General features: G+C 40.2%; 1 protein-coding gene across 1 annotated transcript in view; it reads left to right on the top strand.

Moving 5' to 3' along the window:
* pdzd8 (PDZ domain containing 8) overlaps window positions 1–13,169 on the top strand; it is a 41,509-nt gene that overhangs the window by 14,615 nt on the left and 13,725 nt on the right. Inside the window, exon 3 of the mRNA XM_070977181.1 lies at window positions 822–924. Coding sequence (XP_070833282.1) covers window positions 822–924 — 103 coding nt within the window. The remainder of the gene's footprint in view (window positions 1–821; window positions 925–13,169) is intronic.

Here is a 13,169-nt window from a genome sequence, read left to right as displayed (position 1 = left end):
AGTAGTAACACACACAAAAAGAAACCATTTACTGCACACTGTCACTAGAAACTGAGAACAGTTAGCTGATTGTCAAACAAATAACTAACCAGTCAATGAGTATCAGACAATCGTATCACACTTTAGCAGTTACCATGTGTTTCTGTGGTGGTGACAAAACATTCACAATATTCACACAGTATTTGAATTAAACTGAAGCTCCCTGTGCCGACCGGGGAAAATATTCCAGCAAACTCCCTTTAAGAAACGTGACATATTAACAATTCCATACACGCCTGCAGAAACATGTCACTCTAGAAACACGAAATAAAAGGCTTCATATATCGACAGTCTCCTTGTCAGTTCGGCATTAATATAATCCAGAATAATAAATTGTACTTCCATTCAAACTTTACAGATTTGGGATTTTGTTGGATCAACTCTGTTCCAGCCTTCACTGGTTAATTGTGCTTAGTTGGAGATGATTAAGGGAATGAGAGGAAAACTGTTTCAAAAATGAAAATGAACATTTCTCACTAAAATAAACTAAAATCGATGCTGATTGGTGGATCAGATACACACCGAATGAAACACAAAATCATAACACTGTTCATTCACTGTGTGGCATCAGGGAAAAAATGAGTGCGTCCTCTGAACACATCAATAGTGAGTTCACTGTGTCCTTAACAGATTTTAACTTAGGACATCACTGGACATTTCAAAGAAACACCAGGCAATGAATGCACATTGATTTGACTTTATTGGTGCTTCCAAATGTTGTAATGGTAAAATCTCCAAGTTGCTGTAGTTTTCTTACTGCATGTCCTGTTGCATGTCTGCAGACTGTTCATCCTGGGCTCCTATGACAGAGAAACCTATGTGCACTGTACTCTGGAGCTGAGCAGCCACCAGTGGAAGGAAAAGACTCGCAGCTCCATCAAACAGGTGGGTTCTCCTCCATTTTACCATCTGACTTGACTTCTGGGATGGGAGGAGTGTTTAAATTTGCTTTAAATACAATTAAAATCATGTACATAATACAGATGATATTGAGCCAAACCCTCAGGCTTAGGTGGCAAAATGAATCGTGCTGCACGGTGTAAAAGTAGCAGAGGATTTCCACATACATAACTTAACCTTCACCAGAAACCAGATGAAAAGTTTCTTTTAACACCGATGGAGCATCAGTGCACCTGACAAATGAGCCTGGCTTATGAGCCATCTCTCACTTTGTGCATTTCAGATCTGTCTCGAGGAATCGAGAGATGCCAGAAGCTGTGGAATGATACTTTTCTACTCAAAGAGCTATAACAGTCAAATATGTGTTAATTTAGAAAAATTCACCCATTGCTGACTGCGACCAATTTCCAACAATAGAAGCACTGAATTTTCAAAAATGCAGAGATTTTCAAACACAGAAATGAAAGGCAAGCGCTTCATCTGAAAATGCTATATATTGGACACCTTGTCTTATTGACACATTAATACAAGCTTATTTTCATCTTAACTCTGATGAGATTGTCCCATTGTTGACATTTTGAGCGGCAAAGAAAATTTTCAGGCCCCTCCGGCAAACCTTTTCTAATTGCTTCAATTTAGAGATATTACAGTTATCACATCAGGCTTGCTTGGAGCTGACTAATGACCGTCTCAGAGTGAAATGTCAGCCCTAATCACTGGCTCTAGCTCCAGAAAAACCTGATGCTGCTATCCCTGCCACACCCTGAATGACATTTGTATTCCATTGAACAATAATTGTCCTCCAGTGTGCTTCCACATTTTAATGACTGTAGTTGAATCCTCGTCCAGTAGGGGGCAGTGAAATATCAGGCCTTTCTTTCAGAACTAGCCACATTATCTTTTTCTCCTCTTATTCTAAAACAGTAGTCCACTGTACATTTATAAAGAGGGGGCCCATTTCTATTTCATAGTACCGGCCCAATATTCACCTTATACCAGTGTGATGTGGAAACTTAAAGCCAGCAATGCTCTGAGAATGGACATCTCTTTGAAGTAGTTCATCTTTTCAAATGATGCATATTTGCATAATCATAGATTCAGGATTTTTTAATGAGGGCGAATGAGAGATGTAATTTTAAGGATTTTAACAAGATAACATTTTGTGGGAAAACCATATTAGAAACACAGTATTAGTCAAAGTACAGTACATCTAAAACCTCTTAAAAAATATCTGGAGGGGACTTTTATATAAATAAGACACTCATTTTAATTTTATTTTAGGAAATTTCATTTATTATAAAATGTCAAATTTATTAAAACTATTCAAGACACTACATTGTCAGTTAGACTGACTGTGGATGGAGTTTCTGTAAGGCTTCACGTTGGCTCTCAGCTTGGTTTATTTGTGATTGTCATGTTTTTACAGATCAAATCAGTCATAGCAATTTTGTTCAGTCTTGTAGATCAATATTCCAGATCAAGTAATCGCATAGAGCAGAAATCTACCACATTGGGCTAATTATTAGACAACCCCGATAATAGACTTGAAATGCTTCCCTTACAGTATAATGTTAATCTCACATAGAGTTGCTTGTCTATCAGGCACATGCTCACGCTCTCATTTCAGGCTTTTTGAAGCAGTGGTGATGATTTTACTCCAGCAGATCGCATTTTTTACTGTTGTGGTTGGCAGTCAGGTAGGCAACTTGTGATAAATTCTGATTACGTCCTTTGCCTCCAACGGTGTTCAGTACAAAATGTGTGTTAATGTGTCCAAACAGAGCTTTGGGCTCATCATGTTTGATGCCGTGGCACTCGTATGGTTCCATTGTTGCCTACTGCAGCTTTAAGACCCTCATCATCTGTGACAATCTGTGAAGGCAATTTTTGGCTGTTTGACAGATGACTCAGTTTGTTTGAGCCGTTGACGTCTCGAGACACCGGGGTGAACTGGCTGTGGCTGGGGAGGGTATTGTCTTTTAATGTCCATTTCGCCTCATCAAGAGCTAGTGTCATAGACACTAACAACCAAGCCAGCCCAGGTTACCTACCTTGTCTGTTGTTCTTTTCCCTGGACATTTTCTGAGTAAGCCTAATTGTGCCATTACATGGTGAGATGTACTGGGAACAGGGAATCTGTTAGAGTAGCTTATCCAACTGCGTATCAACCTCTATTTTGCCCTTGGAGGAGGTATCCTTATTTAGGCACTGCATATGTATGGGGGACGTGGATCTCAAGAATGTTTTGTGATTATTTATTCTTTTTTTTTTTTAAATGTATTTAGTTTTTTGCTGTGGCAGGAAAAACTGCTTTAAGTACAGATCATGAGTAAAGGCTACATTCCACTCTCAGACTTTCATTTCTTACCTTTTCAAATTACTTGAGCTATATTACTGAAGCACGTGCTAGAGAATAAAAATGCAGTTGTTGCACATGTATACCTTACATGTATGCAAATGATACACAAACCTTTCTCCAGAACTGACCCCATGTCAGTTTAAGGTGCAGCCAGCAGTCCAATAAGTAATGAATATGCAAACTGTACCACCCCAACACTCAACCAATACAGCCGTCAGCACAGCCCTCTCCAAGTGGACCCACTTCAAAGCACTTGTATCCCTTTTTTGTTAACACACGCATAGAAATGCAGATTCACAGTGGCATTTGAGCCTGATTTATCAGACTTCTCCAGTCTGCATGTCCCCAGCAGGACTCTGTAGTAAGGATTAAAGGCTATACCATCTGGAAAAGGTCAATTCGCCATCTTTCTCTATCTCTCCATTTTTCCCTTGATGTTTCCAGATAGGAGCTTCCCTCACTTATGACAGCAGCTGCTTGTTTCATGTATGTTAATGGTTTTCATGCCATTTGAATATTCTCTCACTTTAACCATAGCGAGCCACTTTCTCCTGCTTTTCACTGCACTTTTGTCTGTCTTCCCTTGCGGAGACCTGCTCTCATCAGGAAGGGCCCTTGGACTGGTTTCAACATGCTTTTCAGGGTCTGTTTGAAATCTCTATTCTCCAGGTAGATATCACATACCAGTTTTAAATGAGCCTGAGAGACACAGACTTGTTCTGAAAGACCTATTCAAGTTAACAGCCATTCTGTTTGCTCAGCATTGTTTTCAGTTGCCAAATATTATTCATCCACCTCGCTTACTTTAACTGGTGCTGATGTGTTTGACATTTGCTAGGTACATACATTTTAGTATTTGTCTTCGAGAATATGTTAAAAATACGTTACCATTTTGGTAGTGGGTTATTTTCTGTGGGTTTTTCCCTATTTTAACTTTGCTTAACTCAAAAACGACCTTAATCGATACTGTTCAATATCGTTGATATCCCTGGGTGGCCTACCCAAGTGAAGTCTGTGTGTGGGAAACACAGTGTCACACACTACAGTATTTCAGCACAACCACAAACACTGCCAGCAATGTATTTCTGCACCGCTACAAATACTACAACCACTACAGACCACACCAGATGTTCTGGAAACTGTGGAAACAGTCTAAGAGCATATTAATGCCATTATTACGAGTGTCTGCACCTGGCCGGAAAAGTCCTGATTAATTTCTTGAAGTCCTGTTCCTGAACGTGTCACTGTCAATGGAAGTTGGTGTCAGCCTCCCCGAAGCATGATTGAGTGCAATCTATTCTTTACCAAGACAAGTTTAGTGAATAGTGATGTCACTGGCATCGTTCAGAATAAGTTACACACAGGGCGATGTCAACATTAGGGAATAAAAGCTGTAAATTCCATCTTCATATTAGCATGAGCAGTCGAAGGGCACATACATTTGGTTGTGGTTGGTTCCTAGTTGCGCATGAACTCCTCAAACTGAGCAGCTTCTTGAACAAAGTCTATGGAATATTTCTTGTGAAGCCTCAGTGCAGATCTCTTCAGCAGAGGTCGAGGTGAATGTGCCTGTTTGAGGCCACCACAGTGTTATCTGGTGGCTGGGTCACATGACTTGCACATGCCCCTACGACGCTTTGAGCCTTTTTTGAAGTCCTGTTAGCTTAGAGTTTTTTTTTTGTTTGTTTGTTTTAATAACTCCTGGTCGTGCTTTTTCTTTTTGGGTGTTTTGCCCTTGATGTTTTGCGTTCTCACCTCTCTCATTCTGCCATGGTTTGGTTTCTTTGATTTGCTTTTTTAGTCAAGAGGTTGTGAGAGCAGCTCAATACGCTGCAACACTGTGACACCAAACTGACCAGTCAGTGTCAACAAACTGGCCAATCAGTACTCAGGATTTATAGTATTTGCCGTCCCTAAAAATGTGTATTATTGTTTTTATTGTTTCTTTTTATTATGTTTAAAACATTACTGTTACGTAACCTGAATGTAACTTAAAAACGCTGACGTCTCGTTTCACATGGGACACAAACCATGGTCTGCTGGGTGAAAGTCCTGTGTTTGTTTGACTCATCCATACACCTCACCTACCTCTAAATGTGGACTATCTCTCTTTATCCCACCTCAGCTGACTTCCTGCTTTCCTCTCGTCATGATTACTACTGCCTTCAGAGGTCACAGCCTGACAACATACTTGCACAGATGACGTTTTCAGGGCAGGCTGACATTTGTTTGACATAATTTAGAATCAGTTTTGCAGTTACAAAGTTTGTTAATCGGAGAATATCGAGCAAGTTTATTTTTGAAGGCTTCAGAATGTCTTGTGCAGGACATGTCTTTGTCACAGTTCTTTAAAACAGTTGTTGAGTATGAGAGCAAAAAAAAAAAATTAGATTGGCCCCAAATTTCCAGTATCAGCCAGCCTCGTATTGTTGCTGCTGATAGACTTAATAGATTTAGGATTGATGTCTTAGACTGACGTTAATACACCTAGCCAGAACAGTTAGCAACTCAATTTTTGTGCAAAAATGATCCAAGAAGGTTAATTCTCTAGACCTGTAGTGTGTAACTGACAGTATGTGTTTTCAAGCAAATCTAGATGCAGAGTTTGAGGATTTGTAATTTTAATGGAAGTATATGGTGTCTGAGTGCTCTCTAATTAAAGTTATTTATTCAGTAAAGTACTGAACATTTGCTGTTTACAGCTTCTAGCATTGTAGGATTTGCTTCCTTGTTGCTCATCCATGTCACTTGGAGCTGAACACCTGGATTGTTGAGATTAGCAAGACAAAACAAACAGTTGGAAGATCTCACTAACTGAGTTTTTGCTAATATTGATGTTTTTGTGTAATTAGTTTGTACATTTCATAGACACATATGTAACGTTGTTTTCAGCCCTGAATCTCAGTAAAGAATTGGTATGTGTGGGAGACACAGACAATGGCAAGTGTATCTAAAATATCTGAAATCAGCATTAAATTCATGTTTGATTTGCACTATTAAAGGCATCACATTCTGTTTTTATATTTGGACATGAGTTAAAAATGTAATGCTATTTTTAGAATCAGAATCAGAAAGCCTCTATTAGTACAGGAGCGGGAGAACTGTGGGTCTGCACAATCAAGTGATCAGCACCCCGTTTACTTAGATGAGAAAAAGGAGAACAAGAGGGAGGACGAGGCAAAAAAAGCAAATCCCAAACTAGACTCCTGTGGGGGGGGGGGGGGTAGGTGTCGCAGCACAGACACTGAGGGGGCATGCACGCAGCCACATTACGGCATGCACGCAGCAACCCTCCGTGCTACATTGCAACAATAATAATAATAATCATTTATAAGAACAACTGTTGTATCAACTGTGCTGTTACATTTCTCGTCTCAGCACTGACCATTTTGAGCTGTGAGGTGACACCATGCGAGTAGCTCTGAATGGATTCCCCCTCATCATATTTATAATACAGAGAACGAGCTCCCTTTATCTCCACTATCTCCCATTGGTCAATGTTTAGCTCAGCCGCTTCATTGTGCTGTGTGTGCTTGCATCTGCACAACACAGACCACCTGTGAACTGGGTAAATGAAGCCATGTTCCATTACAGAGTGAGATTGGGTGGATGTTTGTTTGTTTTTTTTTATTATTATTACTCATTTTATGGTGTGTTGAGTTCTGGGGGTGGGGACTCTGTCAGGCGTGTTTGCACATCTGCTCTGTCGATCCCATCGTCGGCCCTGAGTGCTGATACTTGTTGACAGCTTGACCGAAGGGACGTACGACGTGTGTGCACACATACACTACAGCTCGGCATCTTGTTGTGCAACATTGGTTGTATTTGGAGGGTGCCTTTGTTTTGTATGAAAAAAATGTGCGGATTTCTGGCTGCATGAGGCTGAACGGTCCACGGGATAAGGTGTGTGCTCAGTGCTTTATTCACAGCAACACGTAAGAGCAGTGATCAGGATTATACTGTCTTTATCAAGTACAACTTATCAACTGAGTCTACAATCGTTTTCATTTTGTGTGAACATTTTTTCAGTTTGTCTCTCTTTTTTCTGTCATTTGGACTGTTTTATTTGAGAGTTGACAGCGTAGAGAAAGACAGATGTGTGGGAAGTATATGGCCAGTATTTCTAATGTTGGCCTCAAAATCTCACAAAATGAGAACATCTTTATCAGATAAAGGTAATACATCACACAGTTATTAGAGCATCAAACACATGTTTATTACTGAATCTGATGCCTTTGCATTTTAAAATGAAATGATCATTGTCAGAAACATGTAATGTCAATGAAAGGGAATGTGCAGTGGTGCCGTCTTAAAGATAATGTCTAGAAGTAGCGATGAGAAAAACTGTAAAAACACACTAGATAATGAAGTCCAGAATCTGACTGCACACGACAGGAATTATTCATACCCGCTGTACTCAACCAAACAAAACCCTTCCTCTTTCTGTGGAGGTGGATGTTTATATGTGTATGTTTTTACTCAAGCCACCAAACCTTACTGTCATACACTTGTGATTTGAATCTTTAAAAAAGCAGTAATCACAAGAAAAAAAAAGATTTTTTTTCCCCCGACTATGTATTTCAAATCAACCGCAATGATTATCAAGTCATAGCAATTTTGTTCCAATGCTGCTCCACAGGTAATGTGAGGTCTGTCTGTAGACACATGCTGCATTGGTTTAATGATCTGTATGCTTAGCAATAAGCACCGAAACTTATGAGATGGCTTTATTCAGAACATGACACATTATTTTGTACATCTTTGTGCAAGGCCAGCATTTTGTGTTTAAAAGTAAGAATTCACATGTCCAAGGACCTGATTGCAGCCGTTATTATGTGACGCTTTTGTTTGTTCATGGTTTTGTTGCGCAGTCATAATCTTGAAAACATGCGAGATTCTTGTCCACAGCTGTCTCAGGATCAGCCACGGCACTATTTCTCCTCCTCTCCCTGTTTCTATTTCTTGTAGAAACCGAGAGGCTCTCACACAGTAGTCAATATTCACTTCAAACAGACACACACACAGACACAGACACACACACACACACACACACACACACACACACACACACACACACACACACACACACACACACACACACACACAGCACCAGTCAGGGTCGGAGAGGGAGAACAGGCAATTTTATGCAGGTGATTTTAGCATCTCTGACGCACTCCCCACAAACTCACACGTGCACTCACCAACACGCACACACACATGCACACACACAGACACATCCCTCCCCTTCATGGTTGTTGTTTGATGTTCCACTCAGGGTGTCTTTGTGTCTTTAATCTGCTCTGCACAACCGATGAAAGACAGTTGAAGAGGAGGCTCACACACACACGAGCACACACACCCTACAGCATTGAGTCATGCTGCATGAAGCATCAGACAGGCCACAGGTTCACATTCCATTCAGGATTTTTTGGAGTACAAGTAGGAGGAGGCAATATGGATAAAATGATCTGTCACAGTATAATGTCTGTTTTTGTTTTAGCATATTAAATACTTACTTTAATTTAATTTCTTTCAGGCCAACAAAAAATAAATTCCTTAGTAACTGGGGCTGGTTATTTATATTGGTGCATGTGCAGTCTTTTGTTGTTCCCTTTTCGAATGAATGAATGCAGGCTTTATTTCGTAAAAGCAAAATCAAAAACAAGTTGAACAATATTAACTTAACATGTTCGAAAAGGAGTACAAAAAGATCTTCTGACCCATTTCACAAAATACATCAAACTGCTCAATGCAGCGGTGCTGCAGAATACAAAGCTCTGCCCAAATCCAAAATACTGTAAAGCTAGAAAAGGTTTCCGATTTAAATAAAGGAATAACTGGTCAAACACACTGAAGAATCTGAACAAGTATTCCATACCAGCGTCCACTACGTTGACACTTATTGATATTTGTGATGTCTCTGTCAGACTCCACCAGAATCTTCCTTCTTGCAGTGTGGACTTAAAACCTCAAACATTACCTTCTTTGACAGTCTGAAGCTCTGTAAAGGTCTTTCAATCTGGAAACTCGACCCTGTCATTGTCCATTGTCTCTCTTTGGAAAAAAAAAAACACTTGAGCAGCGTTGTTTGTCACATCAACATACACGTCCAGCACATAATCCAATAGCACCTCAGAGAGCCAATCACCTTTGTCATTTCTCATGATGCACATTGATTCGTGGCATTTGACACGTTCATCATCCATTTCCGCCTTGTCCTGCCAATTAAATGGCCTGTTCTAATTCTGTTTGACAACGGCTGGCTGTGTGGTGAAAAGTAGATTAAAGACATGAAAGGTTTGTCCCACAAGCTGTTTGTTTCTAATCACTTCTTCCATGGATCAATTCACCTCAGAGGAAACTCAATAGACCAGCCGCTCTGTGCATGACACACAGAGCCGCAGCCATATTACAGTTTTCTTGCAATTTTCATTTAGAATGTTTGTTTTTTTCTGCTCCTACAGACATGGTCTCTCATTAGACAAGAAATTGTCTGTAACCTGCTGCAGAGTGTCAGAAATGGTGCTCATAACCTGAAATAATACCCACACTGATTTGTAATTAGCCAGATTCAGAGCCAGGGACACCTGATCACTGCAGAAGTCAAACATCAGTGTTTCCCCTTTGAAATGTTTCTATATCAGTGATAAATGAAATGTAAAAAAATGTTTAGACAAATATTCTCTGTGAATTTAGTCCCTCTCCTTTGAAATTTCCTGTAAAGATCAACATTTTAAATTGATTTTTAAATTATTATTATTATTATTATTGTTATTTTTAAATGAAAATGAAAGCGGACCAGTTGAGCACTGCCTTTATTTCCTGATGCTTGGGACCAAAGAAGCTCTATCTTTCTGGAGGCTTTGTGGGACATTCATAGTAAATTATCAACTCAAAAAATAAAGCATTAGCAAACATTTCAGTATCACATGCACTTTGATAAATTGAGGTTTGGCTTTTTGAGTCTGTGCCTTGGATGACATCCATCAGTGTACGCCACACACACACACACACACACACACACACACACACACACACACACACACACACACACACACACACACACACACTGTAAGTTCATGTTGGTTTACCAAATGCCCTGTAATCTTTGAGTAACTCAGAGATAATACAGGCTCCTGATTTATGAAATTACTCTGAATGCCCTTTTTTCCATTTATGTAGACGGATCTGACAGCTGACATGACGTAGGCTTGTCTGCTTTTCTTCTGCTATGTCACTCTTATTTAGAGTGATGGTAACCACTGAGTATATTTGCAGTTTCCACTTCTCAACAAAAATGATATTATATAGGAATTATTGTGCAGCAGCAGAGCCAAATAAAATAAAAGCATTTATTTTTGTCGTGCTCTTCCTCTCCGACTCACTGAGTCGAGGAGGATGTGTGTGTGAGCTGGCTGTTTTGAATAGCTCTTTTTGAAAAGAGCTGAAATTGCCAGCAGAGACGAGACTTTAGTGACGCCAAGACTTGTAGCCTGTTTGCCTATAGATGAAATTAGGTGAGAAACTGTGCAAATGTTAAATGAGTGATAAGTAAATGTTATGTGGTCAGGCGGTCGAGTTGCTCCTTATAGGTTCCAAGAAGCAGAATGACACTTGGCCAGTCCCGGCATCTAAAGCAACTGGTCAGCTCACTGGGGAGGAGATAGGCTCAGTGTTTGCATGACAGACAAGCATTGGAGTTCAAAAGAGAGGAAAGACTGAAATGCCAACTTGATAATGAAGAAAATGGCGTCTTACTCCTTTCTGAGCCAGTGGTAGTAGTCTAGAATTTAGTTGCCATTTAATAAACTGGGATGATGTAACAGTCATGACAGATCATTATTTTTTAATGCCAGGACAACGACAGCGCTACAAAGAGCGACTGCGTGGGCGACCAGACCACTGTTGCTGTCCATACAAGTGCAAATTAGGCAAAGCACCTTTTTGTTTGCCTGAGTCTCCATAACAACTCCTTTGTTCTTAGTGCTTTTGAAACCTGCTTCCTATGATAAAAAGGCAACTTGAAAATTCAGATTGAGCCACACAACAAACTTCATAATGATTTTATCCAAGAAAGACATGCCATCCACTGCTGTATTGTACTTCCATCCAGTTTTTTACAACATATAATTATTGTCATACTCTGAAAGTATTGAGTCATCAAAAGTGACATGTTATTCACAATTTCAGGTTCATGCTTTTATTTGGGGTACTCTACTGGAATAAGTTTAAATGCTTTAATGTCTCTCATTCTATGAATACACCTGTGTGGTCGTGGTCGTGGGAGGGCTGGGGTATTCTATGGATGTGAAAAATGTCATGATAATAAAGAGTTAAACATAAAGGGAGTGAGAAAAGAGCATCTGTGAGTAATGAGGGTGTTTCAAATGGGAAACGTAGCGTTTGTACCCAGCGTGAGCTTGTATCTGAATTCATTAAGATCTTTGTATTGACTTAGCAGGTTACCCATTGTGGCTTGGTGTTCAGTGGACATTCAAGGTTGATCTACAGTGTGCAATGCAACACAATGACCCCCTTAGAACATTAAATGTCTTCTCACTGCAACTACTGTGCACACGGTTATCCCCCATAAATCACGGGCATGATAAACACTGTTACAAGGTTTGTTTTTTCTAATTTTATCAGCGTAGCCAGTTCACATAAATTCAGTCAGTTAAAAACTAAACCAAACCAAGATTCAACTACAAAGAAACTGTTGAAATGTTTAAAACAAACTGCTGTTTGTGTGATCAGTCAAAGAAGAAGAGACACTCTGTGTTGTTCTGATGTTTGAAACGATAGTCATTCAGAAAAACGAGCAGTGCTGTGAGGCTATCTGAGAATATCACTTACCAAGCATGTACATTTTAAAATAACTAGTGTTTGCTGACTGCGCAGGTCAGCCTCTATCAATTTTCATCCCCATATCTATCCCCTAGCACTAGCGGATAGTACAAAATAGTCAGAATGCCTCAGTTATACTTTTTGGGACCTCCAGAACGCCATGAGCTGAGCAGCAGCTTGTTGTGAAAGCCAACATAATGCTAGCTTAGCAGCCAGAGAAACAGAGCTGACAACATCAAGTTTTTTATATCTGGTATATTCAGCTTTAATTGTCAGATGTGACCCATCAGCAGTTTATCATGATGCTTTTGAATACAATGATTATTTTTGAAATGGGGCTGCACGGTGGCGCAGCAGGTAGTGCGCGTGCCTCACAGCAAGAAGGTTGCCGGTTCGATCCCCGGGTCAGGTGGGGCCTTTCTGTGTGAAGTTTGCATGTTCTTCCCGTGCATGCGTGGGTTCTCTCCGGGTACTCCGGCTTCCTCCCACAGACCAAAAACATGCTCATTAGGTTAATTGATGACTCTAAATTGTCCGTAGGTGTGAGTGTGAGTGTGAATGTTTGTCTGTCTTTGCATGTGGCCCTGCAATTGGCTGGCGACCGGTTCAGGGTGTACCCCGCCTCTCGCCCATTGTAGCTGGGATAGGCTCCAGCCCCCCGCAACCCCGAAAGGGATAGGCGGTATAGATAATGGATGGATTTTTGAAATGAACTATTAGAGCCTCCCCGCAGACAAAAATGTAGTTTCCTTGTAATTTGCAATTTGCAGAATGATGTGTATGCAGTTTAGTGGTTACATTAAAGTGGAAAGTTTCTCTGTGCTCATTGAAAATGTGATTTCAAAGGGCAGGACTTTGGGCATGATTTGTGACATCACAAATGGTTTTGAAGCCAATCCTGGTTCAATATTCCATTTACACAAGTATGAGGTGGAAACTTGAAGCCACCAATGCACATAGATTCATCTTGTGTCCAACAGTCAAACTTTGGAAATGAAAAATAATCACATGCTCACTTGAATTTAGT

This window comes from Chaetodon trifascialis, chromosome 13 (genome assembly GCF_039877785.1).
Source record: "Chaetodon trifascialis isolate fChaTrf1 chromosome 13, fChaTrf1.hap1, whole genome shotgun sequence".
Taxonomy (NCBI): domain Eukaryota; kingdom Metazoa; phylum Chordata; class Actinopteri; order Chaetodontiformes; family Chaetodontidae; genus Chaetodon; species Chaetodon trifascialis.
The sequence above is the reverse complement of the archived record's forward strand: the minus strand, read 5'-3'. Positions and strand labels throughout refer to the sequence as shown.